The sequence below is a fragment of the Mustelus asterias genome, chromosome 12, assembly GCF_964213995.1.
Source record: "Mustelus asterias chromosome 12, sMusAst1.hap1.1, whole genome shotgun sequence".
NCBI classification, from domain to species: domain Eukaryota; kingdom Metazoa; phylum Chordata; class Chondrichthyes; order Carcharhiniformes; family Triakidae; genus Mustelus; species Mustelus asterias.
This window is the reverse complement of record NC_135812.1, coordinates 108,818,501-108,841,061: the sequence shown is the minus strand read 5'-3', so window position 1 is coordinate 108,841,061 and position 22,561 is coordinate 108,818,501. Positions and strand designations below refer to the sequence as shown.

At 42.7% G+C, this 22,561-nt stretch overlaps 1 protein-coding gene across 8 annotated transcripts in view; it reads right to left on the bottom strand.

Moving 5' to 3' along the window:
- LOC144501818 (C-Jun-amino-terminal kinase-interacting protein 4-like) overlaps positions 1-22,561 on the bottom strand; it is a 274,627-nt gene that overhangs the window by 148,932 nt on the left and 103,134 nt on the right. For all 8 annotated transcript variants that reach the window (XM_078225869.1, XM_078225866.1, XM_078225865.1 and 5 more), the window contains exon 3: positions 20,256-20,326. In XM_078225869.1, coding sequence (XP_078081995.1) covers positions 20,256-20,326 — 71 coding nt within the window. The remainder of the gene's footprint in view (positions 1-20,255; positions 20,327-22,561) is intronic.

Here is a 22,561-nt window from a genome sequence, read left to right as displayed (position 1 = left end):
GCTCTTTTTACTCTACTTCTCAGAAATAATGGACCATACCAGAACTATTTCTAGATGCAGTGGAAGTTTAGTGTATAGCTGAAGAAATGACACCAGATTGAAATTCATGGCATTGCTCACTTAGTGAAAAGAATCAGACCTTTCAGTGGCAACACTCAAGAAGCTTGACACCATCCAGGACATGGCAGCTTGACAGTGCTGTTAGGGAATGCCATAGAGAATGCACCAGTGAATGAGTAGCTTGTTTAAATTCCAGCAGGTTGACTCTTGTCAAGGTATTGCCATGGGGAAAGAACCAGAGAATGATTGCACAGACATTCAATCCCTCCACCACCACCAAACAGCGGCAGCTGTGTACCATCTACAAGATGCACTGCAAGAACTCACCAAGGCTCCTGAAGCAGCATTTTCCAAACCCACGAACTCTACTATCTAGAGGGACAAGAGCAGCAAATACCTGGGAATACCCCCTCCAAGTCACTCACGATCTTGATTTGGAAATATATCACCATTCCTTCACTATTGCCGAGTCAAAATCTTGGACCTTCTACCCTAACAGCACTGTGGGTGTACCTACACCTCAGGGACTGCAGTGGTTCAAGAAGGCAGCTCATCACCACCTTCTCAAGGGAAAACAGGGAAGGATAATAAATAATGGTCCAGCCAGTGACACCCACATCCCATAAAACTGATTTTAAAAAAAATTCAAATCTATAATGCAAGGATTTTGTCATTAAAGCCAACTTGAAATCTGAATATTTTTTGCCGTTATTTTCAATATTAATTTTTAAGCTTGCTTGACAACTCGAGAAGCAGTTCCCACTCTCCCAGCTGGCCTGGGATAGGCTTAAAGGAGGATTGCTTATACACAAATACACACGCACATTAAACAGTAATCTATCCTCTATTGGCTTGGTAGTACAGAACTTGATTATTGCTGAAAAAAAAGACATGTTGAAGCTTTTCATTTGCACTCATGAGGACAGATTCACAAGAATACGAAAAAGGAACAACAATTTATACTGTATGAGAAGAGGGTGCTGATTGGTTGGTGAGTGAACTCTAATTGGTAGAGGCATTGTCATAGAGAATGCACCAGGGAACAATTAATTGCCAAATGTGAGTTGGAGAACATTTACGGGACAGTGATCATTGCACCATAAGGATTAGGATGGCTGTGGAAAACGACAAGGAGAAATCCAAAGTCTGAGTAAAAGTAATCGTGGGGGAATGAGCTGTCTTTAAAGAGGAACTGGTTCTGGTAAAGTTGAGGTACACTCTGACAAGGGGAAAGCCAGGACAACTGAAACCAGAGCTGTCTAGAATAACAGGCAAGATCAAGTAAATAAAGGGAACATTTGATAATTGTCAGGTTGATAATATAAGTGAGACTCAGGCTGAATATAGAAAGTTCAGAGGGCAAGTGATAAAAGAAAAAAGTGAAGAGAGCATGAAAAGAAACTAGAAACAAACATAAAAAGGGAATCTAGAAGTCTTCTATAGGCATATAAATTGTATAAAGATAGTAAGAGCAGGATTGGGGGCTATTAGGGACCAAAAAAGGGATTTTTACATGGAGGAAAGGGCATGATTGCATCTGTCTTTACCAAGGAAGATGTTTCCAACACAAACCTTGGAAGTATTAAGAAATGTGAGAAAGGCGAAGATAAACTTCAAGAGAACACAGACTTGCTGGTCGAATAGGCAAAGATGTGGCAGATGCAATTTAATGCAGAGAAATGTGAAGTAATACATTTCAAGAGGAAGAATGAGAAGAAGCAATAAAAATAAAGGGTACAATTCTAAAAGAGGATTATGTGCATAAAATGTTGAGGGTAGCAGGGCAGGTTGAGGAAGTGGTTAATAGACATACAGGATCCCGAGCACAGATTTAAGATAACAGAAACAAAGGTGACACGAGGGAAAATGTTTCCATACAGCGTGGTTAAGATCTGGAATGCACATCCTGAGAGTGTAACAGAGGCAAGTTCAATCGGAATTTCAAACCAGTATTGGATAATTATCTGAACAGAACCGAATTGCAGGGCTACTGGGAAAGGCAGCAGAATGGGACTAGCCAAGTTGTTCTTGGAGAGAACTGGCACAGATAAGATGGTCCAAATGGCCTTCTACTGTGCTATAACCATTTGATTTGATTTATTACTGTCACATGTATTAACATACAGTGAAAAGTGTTGTTTCTTGTGCGCTATACAGACAAAACATACCATTCATAGAGAAGGAAATGAATGTAGTATTACAGTCATAGCTAGAGTGTGGAGAATGATCAACTTCATGCAAGGTAAGTCCATTCAAAAATCTGACAGCAGCAGGGAAGATGCTGTTCTTGAGTTGGTTCGTACATGACCTCAGACTTTTGTATCTTTTTCCCGACGGAAGAAGGTGGAAGAGAGAGTGTCCTGGGTGCGTGGGACCCTTAATTATGCTGGCTGCTTTGCCAAGGCAGCGGGAAGTGTAGACAGAGTCAATGGATGGGAGGCTAGTTTGCGTGATGGATTGGGCTACATTCACGACCTTTTGTAGTTTCTTGCGATCATGGGCAGAGCAGGAGCCATACCAAGCTGTGATACAACCAGAAAGAATGCTTTCTATGGTGCATCTGTAAAAGTTGGTGAGAGTAATTCTGTGATTCTGAAATAGCTCCTCAGTGGCCAGTGTCCCTTCATCAGATGTCCTTTATTTACAAGGAGATAACTGAGGAGGCATTGTGGTAATCTTTCAGGAATGAGTGGAGTCAGGGAAGGTAACACCCCTGTTTAAGAAGGGAGGGAGGCAGAAGATGGGAAATTATAGGCCAGTTGGCCTGACCTCGGTCGTGGGTCCATCTTGCCGAGTCCATTATTAAGGATGAAACTGCAGAGTACTTGGAAATGCATGGTAAAATAGGGCTGAGTCAGCATGGCTTCGTCAAAGGGAGGTCATGTCTGACAAATCTATTAGAATTCTTTGAGGAGGTAACAAAGAAATTAGACAAAGGTGAGCCAGTGGATGTGATTTATTTGGATTTCCAGAAAGCCTTTGACAAGGTACCTTACAGGAGGCTGCTAAATAAGCTATAAGCCAATGGTGTTAGAGGCAAGGTACTGGCATGGCTAGAAGATTGGCTGACAGATAGAAGGCAGAGAGTGGGGATAAGGGGGTCCTTTTCAGGATGGCAACCGATGACTGGTGGTGTTCCAGAGGGGTCAGTGTTGGGACCACAACTTTTCACTGTATACATTAATGATCTGGAAGATGGAACTGAAGGCATGGTTGCTAAATTTGCGGATGATACAAAGATATGTAGAGGGACAGGTAGTGTTGAGGCTAGAGAATGACTTGGACAGGCTAGGAGGGTGGGAAAAGAAGTGGCAGATGGAATGCAATATAGGACAGTTTGAGGTTATGCATTTTAGTAGAAAGAATAGAGGGGTAGACTATTTTCTAAATGGGGAAAAGCTTCGGAAATCTGAAGCACAAAGGGACTTGGGAGTCCAGGTTCAGGACTCTCAAGGTCAACATGCAGGAAGGCAAATTCAATTTCTAGAGGGCTAGAATAGAGCAGCTGAGGCTGTATAAAGCTCTGGTCAGACTCCATTTGGAGTATCGTGAGCAGTTTTGGGCCCCATATCCAAGGAAGGGTGTGCTGGCCTTGGAGGGGGTCCAGAGGAGGTTCACAAGAATGATCCCAGAAATGAAGGGTTTGTCGTATGAGGAGCGGTTGAGGAGTCTGGATCTATGCTTGATGGAGTTTAGAAGAATGAGGGAGGGATCTACTTGAAACTTACAGAATACTGAGAGGCCTAGATAGAGTGGACGTGGAGAGGATGTTTCCACTAGTGGGAGAGACTAGAATTTGTGGGCACAACCTCAGAGTGAAGGGGCGCTCTTTTAAAACTGAGATGAGGAGGAATTTCTTCAGCCAGAGGGTGGTGAATATGTGGAACTCATTGCCACAGAGGGCTGTGGAGGCCAGGTCATTGAGTATCTTTAAGACAGAGATAGATAGGTTCCTGATCAATAAGGGGATCAACGGTTATGGGGAGAAGGCAGGAGAATGGGGATGAGAATCATATCAGCCATGATTGAATGGCAGAGCAGACTTGATGGGCCGAATGGCCTAATTCTGCTCCTATATCTTGTGGTGTAAGCTCAATTCCACTCCTAAGAGTGCTTCAGGTACAAAGTCAGAATCCGGAATCTCAGCAGACTTGGCACACCTCTACAGGCGAGGCTCCCTGATTAAGCAAACAATCATTACCTCAATCAGGGGAGCTCATACTCCAATAGACCTACCTCATGGGCCTCGTTGAGTTCATTACAGATTCTAGGAAATTAAAGCACCTTTTCTACAGCAAATACCTCAAAGCCCCAAGTTGAAAACAGTTAACTGATAGTCACTCAGATCTGAGGGGTTGTAAAGTGAAGAAGTGAAGAACCCCTTTCAGCAACATTCAGGATGCTTCCAGTCAGGTGTGAGGATGGGTATGATAACCCTAACTAAAGACACAGAGACCTTGAAGTCAATGTGGACAGCTGAGCTAACAATGAGGACAGGAAACGACACACACACACACACAACGACACACACACACACAACACACACACAAACGACACACACACACACAAACGACACACACACACACAAACGACACACACACACACAAACGACACACACACACACAAACGACACACACACACACAACGACACACACAACGACACACACAACGACACACACAACGACACACACAACGACACACACACACACACACAACGACACACACACACACACACAACGACACACACACACACACAACGACACACACACACACAACGACACACACACACACAAAACGACACACACACACACAAAACGACACACACACACACAACGACACACACACACACAACGACACACGCACACACAACGACACACGCACACACAACGACACACACACACACACACAACGACACACACACACACGACACACATACAAACGACACACACAACGACGCACGCACGCGCACACACACACACACACACACACACAGCTTTACTTGCTAGTTTCCACTTGAATACCCAAACTTAATTCAATAGCCTGATTCTTGTTGACTTTGTGTTCCCCACAGCCTTCATGTCGAGATAATTGTAATGACAGAATCTTTTCTACCAACGTCTTGCATTTCCAAATGTAGTTGCTCTGCCACATGTAATCAATTTAAAACTGGATGACCTAATTCTCCTTCCTACTGTTGTGATGGAAGGTGGTGTGACACTTAATCTCCCACTTCGCTCCCTTTCTACTGTCACAATCCTGCTAGTTTCTGAAACATTTATAACAGTTTTTATATGAAAAATAAAAATTATGTGAACAATTTACAAAACTCATTTCCATGAGAACTCTATGCTGTAAGAGATGCCATTCATAACATTATCATCTTGTTAGGGATTATTAATATTTAAAGAGAAATCTGTTTTAACCAATAGAACCACACCACAAGATTTCATGTTTTTAAACAAAAACATTATTGTACACAAGACTTAAAACCATAGAACATAGAACATAGAACAGTACAGCACAGAACAGGCCCTTCGGCCCACGATGTTGTGCCGACCTTCATCTGAAACCAAGATCAAGCTATCCCACTCCCTACCATCCTGGTGTGCTCCATGTGCCTATCCAATAACCGCTTAAATGTTCCTAAAGTGTCTGACTCCACTATCACTGCAGGCAGTCCATTCCACACCCCAACCACTCTCTGCGTGAAGAACCTACCTCTGATATCCTTCCTATATCTCCCACCATGAACCCTATAGTTATGCCCCCTTGTAATAGCTCCATCCACCCGAGGAAATAGTCTTTGAACGTTCACTCGATCTATCCCCTTCATCATTTTATAAACCTCTATTAAGTCTCCCCTCAATCTCCTCCGCTCCAGAGAGAAAAGCCCCAGCTCCCTCAACCTTTCCTCATAAGACCGACACTCCAAACCAGGCAGCATCCTGGTAAATCTCCTCTGCACTCTTTCCAGCGCTTCCACATCCTTCTTATAGTGAGGTGACCAGAACTGCACGCAATATTCCAAATGCGGTCTCACCAAGGTCCTGTACAGTTGCAGCATAACCCCACGGCTCTTAAACTCCAACCCCCTGTTAATAAAAGCTAACACACTATATGCCTTCTTCACAGCTCTATCCACTTGAGTGGCAACCTTTAGAGATCTGTGGATATGGACCCCAAGATCTCTCTGTTCCTCCACAGTCTTCAGAACCCTACCTTTGACCCTGTAATCCACATTTAAATTAGTCCTACCAAAATGAATCACCTCACATTTATCAGGGTTAAACTCCATTTAACCAGTAGGATATTAACTTCTAGAACATAGAACAATGCAGCACAGGAACAGGTCCTTCGGCCCGTGATATTGTGCCGAACATGACGCCAAATTAAGCTAATCACTTCTGCCTGCCCTTGGTCTATATCCCTGCATTGCTTGCATATTCATGTGCTGACCTAAAAGCCCCTTAAATGCTCCTATCGTATCTGTTTGCACCACCACCCCTGGCAGGGCGTTCCCCCCACTCTAGGAAAAAGATTCTGACTTTCAACCCGATCTATGCTTCTCAATTTTATATTTTTCTATCAGGTCTCCCCTCAGCCTCCGCCGCTCCAAAGAAAACAAACCTAGTTTGTCCAGCCTGTCCTTATAGCTCATACCCTCAAATCCAGGCAGCATCCTGGTAAACCTCTTCTGCACCCTCTCCAAAGCTTCCACATCCTTCCTGTAATGTGGCGGCCAGATTTGAACACAATACTCTAAGTGCGGCCTAACCAAAATTTTACAAAGCTGCAACGTAACATCCTGACTTTTGTACTCAGTGCCCCAGCCAATAAAGGCAAGCAGTCCATACACCTTCTTTACCACCCTATCTACTTGTGTGGCTACTTTCAGGGAGTTATGGACTTGAACCCCAAGATCCTTCTGTACATCAATGCTGTTCAGGGTCCTGCCATTAACTGTATACTTACCCTTAACATTTGCTCTCCCAAAGTGCAGCACCTCACACTTGCCCAGATTAAACTCTATCTACCATTTTTTTGCTCATATCTGCAACTGGTCTATATCTTGCTGTATCCATTGACAACCTTCTACACTATCCACAACTCCACCTAACTTTGTGTTGTCTGCAAACTTACTAACCCACCCATCTACTTTTTCATCCAAGTCATTTATATATGTCACAGCAGAACTCAACAATATGATTTAAAACTATGTATGTTATACACTCAGTTTTACTTCTTACTTCCCCTCCCTAAAAAGTTGGTTCGAAGTTCCAGAGGCTGGAAATTCTACAGGCAGAGTTCTTTCTCTTTCGGAATGGTGCAAAGTGGATTGCAAAGAGGTGAATAGAAAACTGTATGCCCAATTGACTATCAATATAATTTCTTTCCTTTCGCTCAGATTTCAAACCCCTCCCTCAAATCTCGTTTCTCTTCAAAGTAAGAATGTTTGTTGCAGTACTTCCGCAAACTCAGCATCCTTTCTGCCAAATTGCAACACAATCTCAACATAGGAGCATTTAGGGCACCAGACAATAACAACAGGATTTATCGGCCTTTTGGCTAAGATCAAGTGTAGTATCGACATGCTGTGCTTGGTTGAAGTCCCCTCTCCCCCTCCCACTCCCGTCCCCTCTCCCCCTCCCACTCCCGTCCCCTCTCCCCCTCCCACTCCCGTCCCCTCTCCCCCTCCCATTCATTTGAAGCCATTTTTAAAAGTGGCATCTCGGCCTTTTGGCTAAGATGCAAATGAGATCAAGCCTTGGAGGAGGAGCTATTCCTACTCCAATCAGCTTGGATCAAGTAGATCAAGCCCAATAAGATGTTTAACAACACCAGGTTAAAGTCCAACAGGTTTAATTGGTAGCAAAAGCCACACAAGCTTTCGGAGCTCCAAGCCCCTTCTTCAGGTGAGTGGGAATTCTGTTCACAAACAGGGCATATAAAGACACAAACTCAATTTACATGAATAATGGTTGGAATGCGAATACTTACAGCTAATCAAGTCTTTAAGAAACAAAACAACGTGAGTGGAGAGAGCATCAAGACAGGCTAAAAAGATGTGTATTGTCTCCAGACAAGACAGCCAGTGAAACTCTGCAGGTCCAAGCTGGTGTTGTTAAACTTCTTACTGTGTTTACCCCAGTCCAACGCCGGCATCTCCACATCATGACGATCAAGCCCAAGACAGGAGGTGAGAGCCCAGTCTTGTCAGCTTGGATTGGGAATGTCTCAACTTGTTGAGACTCTGAATTGGACTTGATATGATTGAATTGGAATAAGAATATATATTACGCACACCAGAGCTACAAAGCCATTGGTTGAAATCATTAAACACAGAGTTTAAACTTGAACGTCACTGGGTGATACAATTTGGCATTGTGCGATTTGCAGCATTTAATCTGTGAATTAGTAGAGATGTTGTCACTGGTGGGAGCCATGAGCTTCCTGCTTACAACAGTTCCCTGAAACATTAGCCCGAGGGGGTCATCAATGGGCCAGATTTTTCTGGGATGGGACATCTTGTGGAACGAGCTGATCATTAGGCTTTGGTCTTTACCTTTCATAAAACCATAGAAACTGGGAACAGGAGTCAACAATTCAGCCCCTCAAGCCTGTTCAACACAATCGTGACCGATCTCATCTTGGACTCATCTCCACTTTCCTGCCTGTTCCCCACATCCCTTCATCCCGCTACTAATTAAAAACCCATCTATCTCCTCCTTAACTATGTTTAATCTTCTGGCATCCACTGTGCTCTGTGATAGAGAATTCCACAGATTGACAAACCTTTGAGTGAAGTAATTCCTCCTCATTTCTGTTTTAAATCTGCCAGCCCTTAGCTTAAAACTATGGCCTCTCATTTTGGAATGTACAACAAGGAGAAATATCTGCTCTATGTCTATCCTGTTAAACCCCTTTAGAATCTAATATACATTCCATCCCTACATCCAAATCATTAATATAGATTGTAAATAGTCAGGGCCCAAGGACCAAACCCTGTGGCACCCCAACAGCTACATCTCAATTAGATCTCGTCTCGTTCTTCTAAACTCCAGTGAGAATGGACCTAAACTGCTCAATCTTTCTTCATAAAACAAGTCTTTCAATCCTGGAATCAATCTAGTGAATCTCGGCCACCTCTAATGCATTTACAGCCTTCCTCAAGTAAAGGGGCCAGAACTATGCACAGTACTCCAGATGCAGTTTCACCAATGCCCTATACAGTTGCAACAGCACTTCCCTGATTTTATATTCTATTCTATTAGCAATGAATACCAAAATTCAATTTTCCTTCCTTATTACCTGCTGCACCTGCATAATAACTTTCTGCAATTCTTGCACAAGGACACCCAGATCCATCTGCACCAAAGCATTTTGATGTTTCTCTCTATTTAGATAAGTTGCCTTTTTATTCCTCCAACCAAAATGGATAACCTCACACTTATCCACATTAAAATTCATCAGCCAAGTTTTGGCTCACTCATCTAACCTATCTATATCTGTTTGTAAACTGCTTATTCCCTCATTGCAACTTCGTATCCTACCTATTTCAGTGTTATCTGCAAATTTGGCTACAGTACATTCTATCCCTGCATCCAAATCATTAATATAGATCGTAAGTAGTCAGGGCCTGTGGACTGAAACCCTGTGGCAACCGGCTAGTTACATCTTGCCAACCAGAAGAGGACCCATTTATCCCCACTTGCTGCTTTCTGTTGGTTAACGAATCAGTTCACATAATTTCTGGTTCTTATCTTGCTGAAAACTGATAATGGTTCAATGAAGACAATGGATAAACTGGGACTTCAGTGAATGGCAAGGTCATAGAACCATAGAAAATTACAGCTCAGAAACAGGCCTTTTGGCCCTTCTTGTCTGTGCCGAACCATTTTTTGCCTAGTCCCACTGACCTGCACTTGGACCATATCCTTCCACACCCCTCTCATCCATGAACCCGTCCAAGTTTTTCTTAAATGTTAAAAGTGACCCCGCATTTACCACTTTATCCGGCAGCTCATTCCACACTCCCATCACTCTCTGCGTGAAGAAGCCCCCCCTAATATTCCCTTTAAACTTTTCTCCTTTCACCCTTAACCTATGCCCTCTGGTCTTTTTCTCCCCTAGCCTCAGTGGAAAAAGCCTGCTTGCATTCACTCTATCTATACCCATCAAAATCTTATACACCTCTATCAAATCTCCCCTCAATCTTCTACGCTCCAGGGAATAAAGTCCCAACCTATTCAATCTCTCTCTGTAACTCAGCTTCTCAAGTCCCGGCAACATCCTTGTGAACCTTCTCTGCACTCTTTCAACCTTATTTACATCCTTCCTGTAACTAGGTGACCAAAACTGTACACAATACTCCAAATTCGGCCTCACCAGTGCCTTATATAACCTTACCATAACACTCCAACTTTTATACTCGATACTCCGATTTATAAAGGCCAATGTACCAAAGGCACTCTTTACGACCCTATCCACCTGTGACGTCACTTTTAGGGAATTCTGTACCTGTATTCCCAGATCCCTCTGTTCAACTGCACTCTTCAGAGTCCTACCATTTACCCGGTACGTTCTACTTTGGTTTGTCCTTTCAAAGTGCAATATCTCACACTTGTCTGCGTTAAAATTCCATTTGCCATTTTTCAGCCCATTTTTCTAGTTGGTCCAAATCCCTCTGCAAGCTTTGAAAACCTTCCTCACTGTCCACTACACCTCCAATCTTTGTATCATCAGCAAACTTGCTGATCCAATTTACCACATTATCATCCAGATCATTGATACAGATGACAAACAACAATGGACCCAACCCCGATCCCTGCGGCACACCACTACTCACAGGCCTCCACTCAGAGAAGCAATCCTCCACAACCACTCTCTGGCTTCTTCCATTGAGCCAGTGTCTAATCCAATTTACTACCTCCCCATGTATACCTAGCGACTGAACCTTCCTAACTAACCTCCCATGAGGGACCTTGTCAAAGGCCTTGCTGAAATCCAGGTAGACAACATCCACCGCCTTCCCTTCATCCACTTTCCTGGTAACCTCCTCGAAAAACTCTAATGGATTGGTCAAACATGACCAACAAAGGTCAATCAGAAGCAAGGACTGAGAAAGAAAGAGGTACTGAGGAGAAAATAGGGTGAACAGGGATTAAATCAGATAGAGATTGGATTAATTAAAAAAGGAAACGTGTGAAAGAAATTAAGATTTTTTACATCTCTTAGAAGAATTCACTACTCACAATTAGAAGATTGAACATTTTAAATTATTCCATTTCTGGGCCAGAGTTTGTTTACAATTGAATTAACAATTATTGCATTGTTCAAGTGGTATGTAAAGCTTTTAATCATCAGATTTAACTTTCTGTAGCAAGTATAATAAGCAATTAATGTGCAAGTCCAGCAATGTCTTAATTGTAACAGGGAGGCTAAGGAACCATTTGAGCAACGCAAACGGTGGAATAGTGTTAAATTGACCATCAAGCTCTGTAGACTCACAGGTCATTCCCTAAACTTATTGGCCAATTTATATTCTAACAGTTGCATGCAGCATTAACATGCTATAATTTTCCAGCAAAGATCCGGGCCACAATACTGTGGAAACGATTACCAATATTCTACCCAGAGAGATCGAGAGAAAGGAGGAAACAGCCAAACAGCTTTATTGAGTATTAAAGCATCCTCTAGTGACAAAAAAAGGTATTGCAGTTCTATACCTTTTAAACTCCCCCCCACTCCCCCTACATGAAATGGTGTGCCAACAACAACTTGCATTTAAACAGCACCTTTGACATAATAGAACACCCCAAAACATTTAACGGGGACATAATGAATCATAGTGCAAAACCTAGCCGCGCAAGGCGATATTAGGGCACAGGACAAAAGTTTAGTAAAATAGGTAGGTTTAAGGAGCAATTTAAGAGAAAAATGAGGTAGAGGCAAAAAGGTTCAGTTTGGAGAGAATTCCTGAGCTTGAAGCATTGGCAGCTAATTGTGCAGTGAGGATGCTCAAGAGACTAGAATTAGAGGAGCGCAGGGATCTGAGAGTTGTGGGGCTGCAGGAGAGATAAAGACAAGGATGAAAAATTTAAAATCAGGACATTGTTTAAGCAGGAGCCATTGGAATTTCGTGACATTTACACCAAAACTGCAACTGGAAAGATTTGGAAAAATACCAAATGGCAGGGTCAACTGCTACTAACCATTGCTGAATTCCACTTCTCAAGAGATGAGGGAGAGAAAAAACTGAACATTAGTCCAATGAGCCCACCAGTTCATAGAAATCATAGAAACCCTACAGTACAGAAAGAGGCCATTCGGCCCATCGAGTCTGCACCGACCACAATCCCACCCAGGCCCTTCCCCCATATCCCTACGTATTTTACCCGCTAATCCCCGCATCCCAGGACACCAAGGGGCAATTTTAGCATGGCCAATCAACCCAACCCGCACATCTTTGGACTGTGGGAAGAAACCGGAGCACCCGGAAGAAACCCACGCAGACACGAGGAGAATGTGCAAACTCCACACAGACAGTGACCCAAGCCGGGAATCGAACCCAGGACCCTGGAGCTGTGAAGCAGCAGTGCTAACCACTGTGCTACCGTGCCACCCTGCAGTTGTTGCAAAAATGCTGGAATCTATTATTAAGAAAATCTTAATGCAGTTAGAAAATAAGTGTATGATTAGAACAAGTGCATGTGGTTTACCAAAGATAAATCCTGTTTGACAAATTTATTAGAATTTTTTGAGGGTGTAATGACTAAGGTACATTAAGGGGAACCAGTAGATGTAGCATCTTCATCTACATGGGATGTAGAGTGGCACAGTGGTAATTTCACCGGACTAGTAATCCCGAGGCCCAGGCTAATGTTCTTGGGAATGGAAAGACAAATACCTACTATAGTTTTGGATCAGCAGTCAGAGTTCGGAAACTCAGGGCTTTAGCATATGCCAGCCAGGAGATGGCCGCACATGTTCAGTTCATTGATTCCATCTGGTTCATTAATGTCATTTATGGAAGGAAATCTGCTGTCCTTACCTGATCTGGCCTACATGTGATTCCAGACGCAGTGCAATGTGTTTGATTTTTAACTGATTTCTGAAATGGCGAGCAAGACACTCAGTTCAACAGCACTTAGGGATGGGTAACAAATGCTGGCCTTGCCATGAAAGAATAAAAATATACCTGGATTTCCAAAGGGCATTTGATAAGGTGCCACAATAAAAGGATACCAAGCAAAATATGGAGTTGGGGATAATATTTTAGCACGGATAAAGGATTGATTAATTGCTAGAAAGCAGAGAGTGGGCATAAATAGGGCTTTCTCAAGTTGGCAAGCAGCGAATAGTGAAGTGCTGCATGGGTCAGTGCTGAGGTCTCCACTATCACAATCGATATTAATGACTTAGATTCAACGACAGAGAGTAATATATCAAAGTTTGCTGATGATACCAAGCTAGGTGGGAAGTTAAGCTGTAGGGAGGACAGAGAGGCTGGAAAGAGATATGGGCAGGTTGGGTGAGTGGGCAACAACACAAGTGTGAAGTTATTCACTTCGATGATTCGAGTAATTTTAAAGGTATGAGTCTTGTACAAGGTTCAAAGATGCTGGGGTGTGCTTGTTCAAGGAATGCAGAAAGCTAGCATACAGGTGCAGAAAGTAATTAGGAAGGCAAATGCATGTTGGTCTTTATTGCAAGGGTATTAGACTACAAGAATACAAGTCTTGCTGCAACTGTGCAGGATTTGAGAGACCACATCCAGAATACTGTGTGCAGATCAAGGCTCCAGTATATTGGCAGTCACATTGGAGGCAGCATAGCAAAGGTTCACAAAGAGACATAGATAGGATGCAAAGCAAGGCTGAAAAATGGCAAATGGAGTTTAACCCTGATAAATGTGAGGTGATTCATTTTGGTAGGACTAATTTAAATGTGGATTACAGGGTCAAAGGTAGGGTTCTGAAGACTGTGGAGGAACAGAGAGATCTTGGGGTTCATATCCACAGATCTCTAAAGGTTGCCACTCAAGTGGATAGAGCTGTGAAGAAGGCCTATAGTTTGTTAGCTTTTATTAACAGGGGATTGGAGTTTAAGAGCCGTGGGGTTATGCTGCAACTGTACAGGTTGAGGGAGCTAGGGCTGTTCTCTCTGGAGCCGAGCTTTATCTGAAACCAAGATCAAGCTATCCCACTCCCTATCATCCTGGTGTGTTCCATGTGCCTATCCAATAACCGCTTAAATGTTCCTAAAGTGTCTGACTCCACTATCACTGCAGGCAGTCCATTCCACACCCCAACCACTCTCTGCGTAAAGAACCTACCTACCTTCCTATATCTCCCACCATGAACCCTAGAGTTATGCCCCCTTGTAATAGCTCCATCCACCCGAGGAAATAGCCTTTGAATGTTCACCCTATCTATCCCCTTCATCATTTTATAAACCTCTATTAAGTCTCCCCTCAGCCTCCTCCGCTCCAGAGAGAACAGCCCTAGCTCCCTCAACCTTTCCTCATAAGACCTACCCTCCAAACCTGGCAGCATCCTGGTAAATCTCCTCTGCACTCTTTCCAGCGCTTCCACATCCTTCTTATAGTGAGGTGACCAGAACTGCACACAATATTCCAAATGTGGTCTCACCAAGGTCCTGTACAGTTGCAGCATAACCCCACGGCTCTTAAACTCCAACCCCCTGTTAATAAAAGCTAACACACTATAGGCCTTCTTCACAGCTCTATCCACTTGAGTGGCAACCTTTAGAGATCTATGGATATGGACCCCAAGATCTCTCTGTTCCTCCACAGTCTTCAGAACCCTACCTTTGACCCTGTAATCCACATTTAAATTAGTCCTACCAAAATGAATCACCTCACATTTATCGATGTGAGTCAGTGTGAGACTGGACTTTTTTCTCTGGAGCGTAGGAGGCTGAGGAGTGACCGTATAGAGGTCTATAAAATAATGAGGGGCATAGATAAGGGAGATAGTCAATATCTTTTCCCAAAGGTAGGGGAGTCTAAAACTAGAGGGCATAGGTTTAAGGTGAGAGTGAAGAGATACAAAAAAGTGTCCAAAGGGGCAATTCTTTCACACAGAGGGTGGTGAGTGTCTGGAACAAGCTGTCAGAGGTAGTAGTAGAGGCGGGTACAATTTTGTCTTTTAAAAAGCATTTAGATAGTTACATGGATAAGATGGGTATAGAGGGATATGGGCCAAATGCAGGCAATTGAGATTAGCTTAGGTGTTTAAACAAAATTACAGCATGGACAAGTTGGGCCAAAGGGCCTGTTTCCATGCTGCAAACCTCTATGACTATGGTCAGACTAAACAAAATTAAAGAAATACTTTCATTTATAAAGTGCTTTTATGACTTCAGCATGGCCCAAAGGGCTTTCCAGCTAAAGAAGTATTTTTGAAGTGTAGTCACTGATGCAATGTAGGAAACACAGCAGCCAATTTGCACACAGCAGGCTCTCACAAATAACAATGAGATACTGACCATGTAATTTTTTAGTGATGTTGGAGGTGGGATAAATATTAGGTGAGGCTCCAGTGGGAACTCCCCTGCTCCTCTTTGAATAGTGCTACAGGGTCTTCAATGTTCAGCTGAGGACAGGCAAGGCCTTGATTTCATGCTTTATCCGAAAGACGGCCACTACACAAGTGCAGCACTCCCTCATTACTTCACTGGAATGGTCAGCCTTTGTGTTAATGCTCTGAGGTCGGGCTGAATCCCCAACATTATGACTCAGAAATGAGTGAGCTACCCACTGAACCACGCCTGATCTTTTCATCTCAACTTTTCTAGCTGAGAATAAAATGTTTATCAAATGTATATATGCTCTGATGTTAAAACTGTAAGAAGTTTAACAGGTTCCTCACCTGAAGAAGGGGCTCAGAGCCTCGAAAGCTTGTGTGGCTTTTGCTACCAAATAAACCTGTTGGACTTTAACCTGGTGTTGTTAAACTTCTTACTGTGTTTACCCCAGTCCAACGCCGGCATCTCCACATCGTTAAAACTGTATCCATTTAATTTCACTTCATTTTTATTCAAAGAAGCAGGATTGTTAAAAGGAGAACTAACGTTATAACGTAATAACTTGTCTCGTGTTCCACATTGCGAATAACAACACAGCTCAAATCTGTTCTTTGCTATTTCCTTGTAACACTGAACCTTTAAGGATGTTGAACCGGTCAGTGCAGTCTCATTTCTGCTAATAATGTTGTGTTTTGTGTAGTTTAGCATCAGAGTACAAAAAATGGCCAAGGCCCATGATCGTGACGCACTATTTGTTTTGTGGGGTGGAGGGGTGGGCTGGGGAAGGAGAGGGTGTGTAAATATACACTGAAATATTTAAATTTTGGGGAATTCTTCCCCAACTTAAAATTCTTTTAACAGGATTTTAAAATCAAATTCTGAAGTTGTTGAATTGATTTAGGAATATATTCACTCCACTCTTCAATTAATTGTTGTCGCAGAGTTAGAGCCAGAAAGGAACTTTGCCTATCTGAAACGCTGCAGCTTTTGGTTTCTGTCACTAGATGGTATGCGTATGGCAAGTAATGTGTGGAGGCTGCACACATTGTAACAATCACATGCATTACAAATTACAAGGTTACTTCTTCAAATAAAGACATAACACTATATGGAATAAAAATTAACACACTTTCCCAATTCTGTTGTGCTGTAGAGAAATACAAAATGGATGACATATGTATTTGCATGGTCCCTGTGAGAACAAAGATTAAGACTGCAGGGAGGAAGCTACAATACTGACCAAGGGACCATGGCTCAGAGGGCTGTCTGGGATTGGTGGAGTGTTGGAGGAGTGCGTAGGAGGAACATAGAGCACAACAGAAATGTGGTAGGGAAAGGAACCTCTAATAAAGGGGGTGAATAGCGTCCTTTGCAGCCCAGAACATGAACTGCAGCCCCTTACTATACTCCTTACACACCTGTGACTGTGCGGCCAAATTCCCCCGATTCGATTTTCAAGTTTGCTGACGACATCACCGTAGTGGGTCGGATCTCAAACAATGATGAGACAGAGTACAGGAATGAGATAGAGAATCTGGTGAACTGGTGCAGCAACAATAATCTCTCCCTCAATGTCAACAAAACGAAGAAGGAGATTGTCACCGACTTCAGGAAGCGTAGTAAAGAACATGCCCCTGTCTACATCAATGGGGACGAAGTAGAAAGGGTTGAGAGCTTCAAGTTTTTAGGTGTTCAGATCACCAACAACCTATCCTGGTCCCTCCATGCGACACTATAGTTAAGAAAGCCCACCAAAGCCTCTACTTGCGCAGAAGACTAAGGAAATTTGGCATGTCAGGCACGACTCTCACCAACTTTTACAGATGCGTCATAGAAAGCATTCTTTCTGGTTGTATCACTGTTTGGCATCCTGCTCTGCCCAAGACCGCAATAGGGCAGCACAGTGGCTAGCACTGCTGCCTCAGTGCCAGGGACCCGGGTTCGATTCCCGGTTTGGGTCACTGTGTGGAGTCTGCACATTCTCCCCATGTCTGCGTGGGTTTCCTCCCACAATCCGAAAGATGTGCTGGTGAGGTGCATTGGCCATGCTAAATTCTCCCTCAGTGTACTCGAACAGGCGCCGGAGTGTGGCGACTAGGGGATTTTCACAGTAACTTCATTGCAGTAAGCCTACTTGTGACACTAATAAATAAACTTTAAACTTTAAGGTCATGAATGCAGCCCAATCCATCACGTAAACCAGTCTCCCATCCATTGATTCTGTCTACATTTCCTGCTGCCTCGGCAAAGCGGCCAGCATAATTAAGGACCCCACACACCCCAAACATTCTCTCTTCCACCTTCTTCCTTCGGGAAAAAGATACAAAAGTCTTGAGGTCATGTGCCACCGACTCAAGAACAGCTTCTTCCCTGCTGCTGTCAGACTTTTGAATGGACTTACCTTGCATTAAATTGATCTTTCTCTTCACCCTAACTATGACTGTAACACTACATTCTGCACTCTCTCATTTCTTTCTCTATGAATGGCATGCTTTGTCCGTATAGCGCACAAGAAACAATACTTTTCACTGTATACTAATACATGTGACAATAATAAATCAAATCAAATTTCATTTGGCAGACCCAACACAAAGAAGCTTGACATGTTTGAAAGGCAGATTGCTCACAAATATTACCATTCCAAAAAATAAACTTAATTCATCCTAGCTATGACAGTAACACTGCACTCTGCAATCTGTTTCCTTCTCTATGAACGGTATGCTTTGTCCGTATAGCGCGCAAGAAACAATACTTTTCACTGTATACTAATACATGTAATAATAATAAATCAAATCAAATCAAAATTAAATCTCAAAGAGTATGTTGCCTACTGATGCCTGGGTAAGGGGTTTCCCATGGCAACAGGAGGGGATCTTGAAAGAATGGGGTTAAATCCAGTTGTCATCATTCATATGGAACAAACAGCATTGGTAGGAACAGGGAGGAAATCCTGCTGAAGGGTATCAGAAGTTACTTTAAATTAAAAAGCAGGGCCTTGAGGATAATAACCTCTCATAATAACATGCAAACTGGTATAGGAACAGACAGGACAGGAGAATTAACATGTGACTAAAGGGCTAATGTAGGAAGAAAGATGGCACCATCGTCCTGGCAGAAAGGGTAAATATGGAGGAAGCAAATGAGCGAGAGAGAGAGCGAAAGAGTATGTGTGCGTGCGCGCGCGTGTGCTTGCACAGAAAGCTGAGATGGTTAGAACATAGAACATAGAACATTACAGCGCAGAACAGGCCCTTCGGCCCACGATGTTGCACCGACCAGTTAAAAAAAACTGTGACCCTCCAACCTAAACCAATTTCTTTTCGTCCATGAACCTATCTACGGATCTCTTAAACGCCCCCAAACTAGGCGCATTTACTACTGATGCTGGCAGGGCATTCCAATCCCTCACCACCCTCTGGGTAAAGAACCTACCCCTGACATCGGTTCTATAACTACCCCCCCTCAATTTAAAGCCATGCCCCCTCGTGCTGGATTTCTCCATCAGAGGAAAAAGGCTATCACTATCCACCCTATCTAAACCTCTAATCATCTTATATGTTTCAATAAGATCCCCTCTTAGCCGCCGCCTTTCCAGCGAAAACAATCCCAAATCCCTCAGCCTCTCCTCATAGGATCTCCCCTCCATACCAGGCAACATCCTGGTAAACCTCCTCTGCACCCTCTCCAAAGCCTCCACATCCTTCCTGTAATGTGGGGACCAGAACTGCACACAGTACTCCAAGTGCGGCCGCACCAGAGTTGTGTACAGTTGCAACATAACGCTACGACTCCTAAATTCAATCCCCCTACCAATAAACGCCAAGACACCATATGCCTTCTTAACAACCTTATCTACTTGATTCCCAACTTTCAGGGATCTATGCACACATACACCTAGATCCCTCTGCTCCTCCACACTATTCAAAGTCCTCCCGTTAGCCCTATACTCAACACATCTGTTATTCCTACCAAAGTGAATTACCTCACACTTCTCCGCATTAAACTCCATCCGCCACCTCTCGGCCCAACTTTGCAACCTGTCTAAGTCTTCCTGCAAACTACGACACCCTTCCTCACTGTCTACCACACCACCGACTTTGGTGTCATCAGCAAATTTGCTAATCCACCCAACTATACCCTCATCCAGATCATTAATAAATATTACAAACAGCAGTGGCCCCAAAACAGATCCCTGAGGTACACCACTTGTAACCGCACTCCATGATGAATATTTACTATCAACCACCACCCTCTGTTTCCTATCCGCTAGCCAATTCCTGATCCAATTTCCTAGATCACCCCCAATCCCATACATCTGCATTTTCTGCAGAAGCCTACCATGGTGAACCTTATCAAACGCCTTACTAAAATCCATATATACCACGTCCACTGCCTTGCCCCCATCCACCTCCTTGGTCACTTTCTCAAAAAACTCAATAAGGTTAGCCTCCAACCATCTACATAACAGTGATTGGATTACAAAAGTAATGCATTGGGTGTAAAATAAGTTGTTATTCTTGTTGAATTGCTTTTAGATGCTACTTGTATAAGAATGCAGCTTTATAATGCAAGTTCTTCCAATCAACAATAACCAAGAAGTTGCCATGCACTGAATTACGTATCACCATTTTACATACTCCTCTTACCTCTGTATGTCTTTGATGAAGTGCATTGTATTCTTTCTTGAGTTCTGACTCACGTTCTTCCAACCTACCAACTGAAAATAATTAAGCAAATTAGAATGCTTCCCAAAAATGCCAGTAACAAAGCCATGCATCTTCATTCAGACACTGAGTCAAGAACCAATAGATAGCCCAGAATCATTAATGGTTCCCCTCCTCCGACTTACCATAGAAATTAATCACACCAGTACATTTCGTGTGGTTTTTTGGGTGAAATGGTGTTTTGGCCAAAACATAAACCATTTTATACTTTAAAAAGATTATAAAAGACAATAATTGATCTTTCACATCATCACTTGGGCAAATTATGAGAGGCTGACCAACATCCCACATCCCAGGAAAGATGCAACACATTCAGGAGAGGACAAAAAATGATAACTAAAAGGGTGAAAATGTATGATGCCAGCTATTGTGTATCATGTTTAACATTTCAAAGCTGTAAAGGTTTTTAAAAAAGAAATACAGATATCGATCCACAGTGAATCATTCTCATATCCTCCTCCTTATGGACTGTTTACAGAACAGCGCCACTTGATGGGTGAAATGTACCACCTTACACTTATTACCAGTTCTGCATTGTCAAATTGAAGCATTATCCGGGATTTGTAATTTGAATTTTTCTCAGTCACTCAAAAGTCCTTTTTTAAAAAAGCATTATGAGCTGTTAATAGAGACGCACTCAGTCCAGCGATGCTAAGATTAAAGAATATCATGCAGTGGACAGCTGAACCTCCAATATAAATTAATTTAGCTTCGGCAATCACAGCACCATGTTTTTCATAATTAGGTCTTGTGCGAGGAAACCGTCAAAATTGATTTACTGTTCACTGTTTTTAATAATCAAATTTACGCAGGTCCAAACCGCAGTCACATATGCTGAAAACGTAAGTAATTGTATATGGATATAGTCCTTCATCTCATCAGTTGTGTACTCTGGTTAATCAGCAAAACTGGTTAGTTGTGTTAAGCAGGTAAGTTTAATGACTATTGCCGAAGATTGCTCTATGATTACCCTGAACACCACACCTAAAAGTTGGTGTACTTTGACCACACTACAGACACATGTGTAACTCTTAGATTATTCCATCAGGACACTGAATACCCTGGGATAAAGTACACCAAGTGCTGCTGACCCAGATTTTACTGAGTTTATAGACCAGACTTTATCATTGTTTGCTATGATTCAGCAGTAGCACTTGTGCCAAGGACTTGACCATATAATCTCAGCAGACACTTGAGTGCAGTGTCAAAGGAATGTGCATCAAAAGTGTCATCTCTTGGAAGATATGTTAAACTGAAGCTCTATCTGCCCTCTCAGGTGGGCATAAATTATCCCATTTCATTATTTTAAAGAAGAGCAGGACAGCTTGCCCGTGTTCTAGTTAATCGACAAAATATTATGGGTTTTCTCTGGGTGCTCCGGTTTCCTCCCAGTCCAAAGATGTGCAGGTTAGGTGAATTGGCCATACTAAATTGCCCTTTAGTGTCCCAAGATCTGTAGATTGGATGGATTAACTATGGTGAATGTGTGGGGTTGCAAGGTTCCCCATAAGCTCAGCTCTTAGAACGTCCGTTCAATGTAAAGTGGGGAAAAAAACCCAACAGAATGCTGAACTATGGTGCTAAAACAGTAGAGGACAAGTCAGAGGAATTCACGAGTATTCTGTACAGTGCTTTGGTTGACCACATCTTGAATACCACATTTGCTTGGTAGTCACAGGCACGATGTAGATTCCCGTAGCTGAAAAACTGAACAGGAATTCTTTCAGGCTGCTAATATTTCCTCCGTTACAAAGTGACTACACTTCAAAAGCATTTCATTGACTGCAAAGCACTTTGGGACATCATGAGATCACCAAAGATACTATGGAAACACACATCTTGTTTCCTTCTTCATGTCCAAGCCTGTGTTAAAAATCAAGTATAGGAGAAAATTAGGCAATTTTAAAATTGAAAGGAAGCATCTATGATGTGATTTTAGAGGTATAAAACAAGTGTTCAGCTACAAGCCACATGTTGGAAATCTCGATTTCAAAAGATTTGCAAACACGTAATCATAAATATCCAGCAGCATCAACGTTCAGCCTCGAGTCTCAGCTTTAAACAGCTGTAGAACAGCAGTTTTATTATTCAGCTAATAATGGGAACTTCTATAACCAAACAAAGAACAAACTTGCTTTTATCTAGCATCTTCAAGACTTCAGAATGCCCAAAGCATCTCACAACCAATGAATTGCTTGTGGAGTATAATAACCATTGTAATGTGGGGG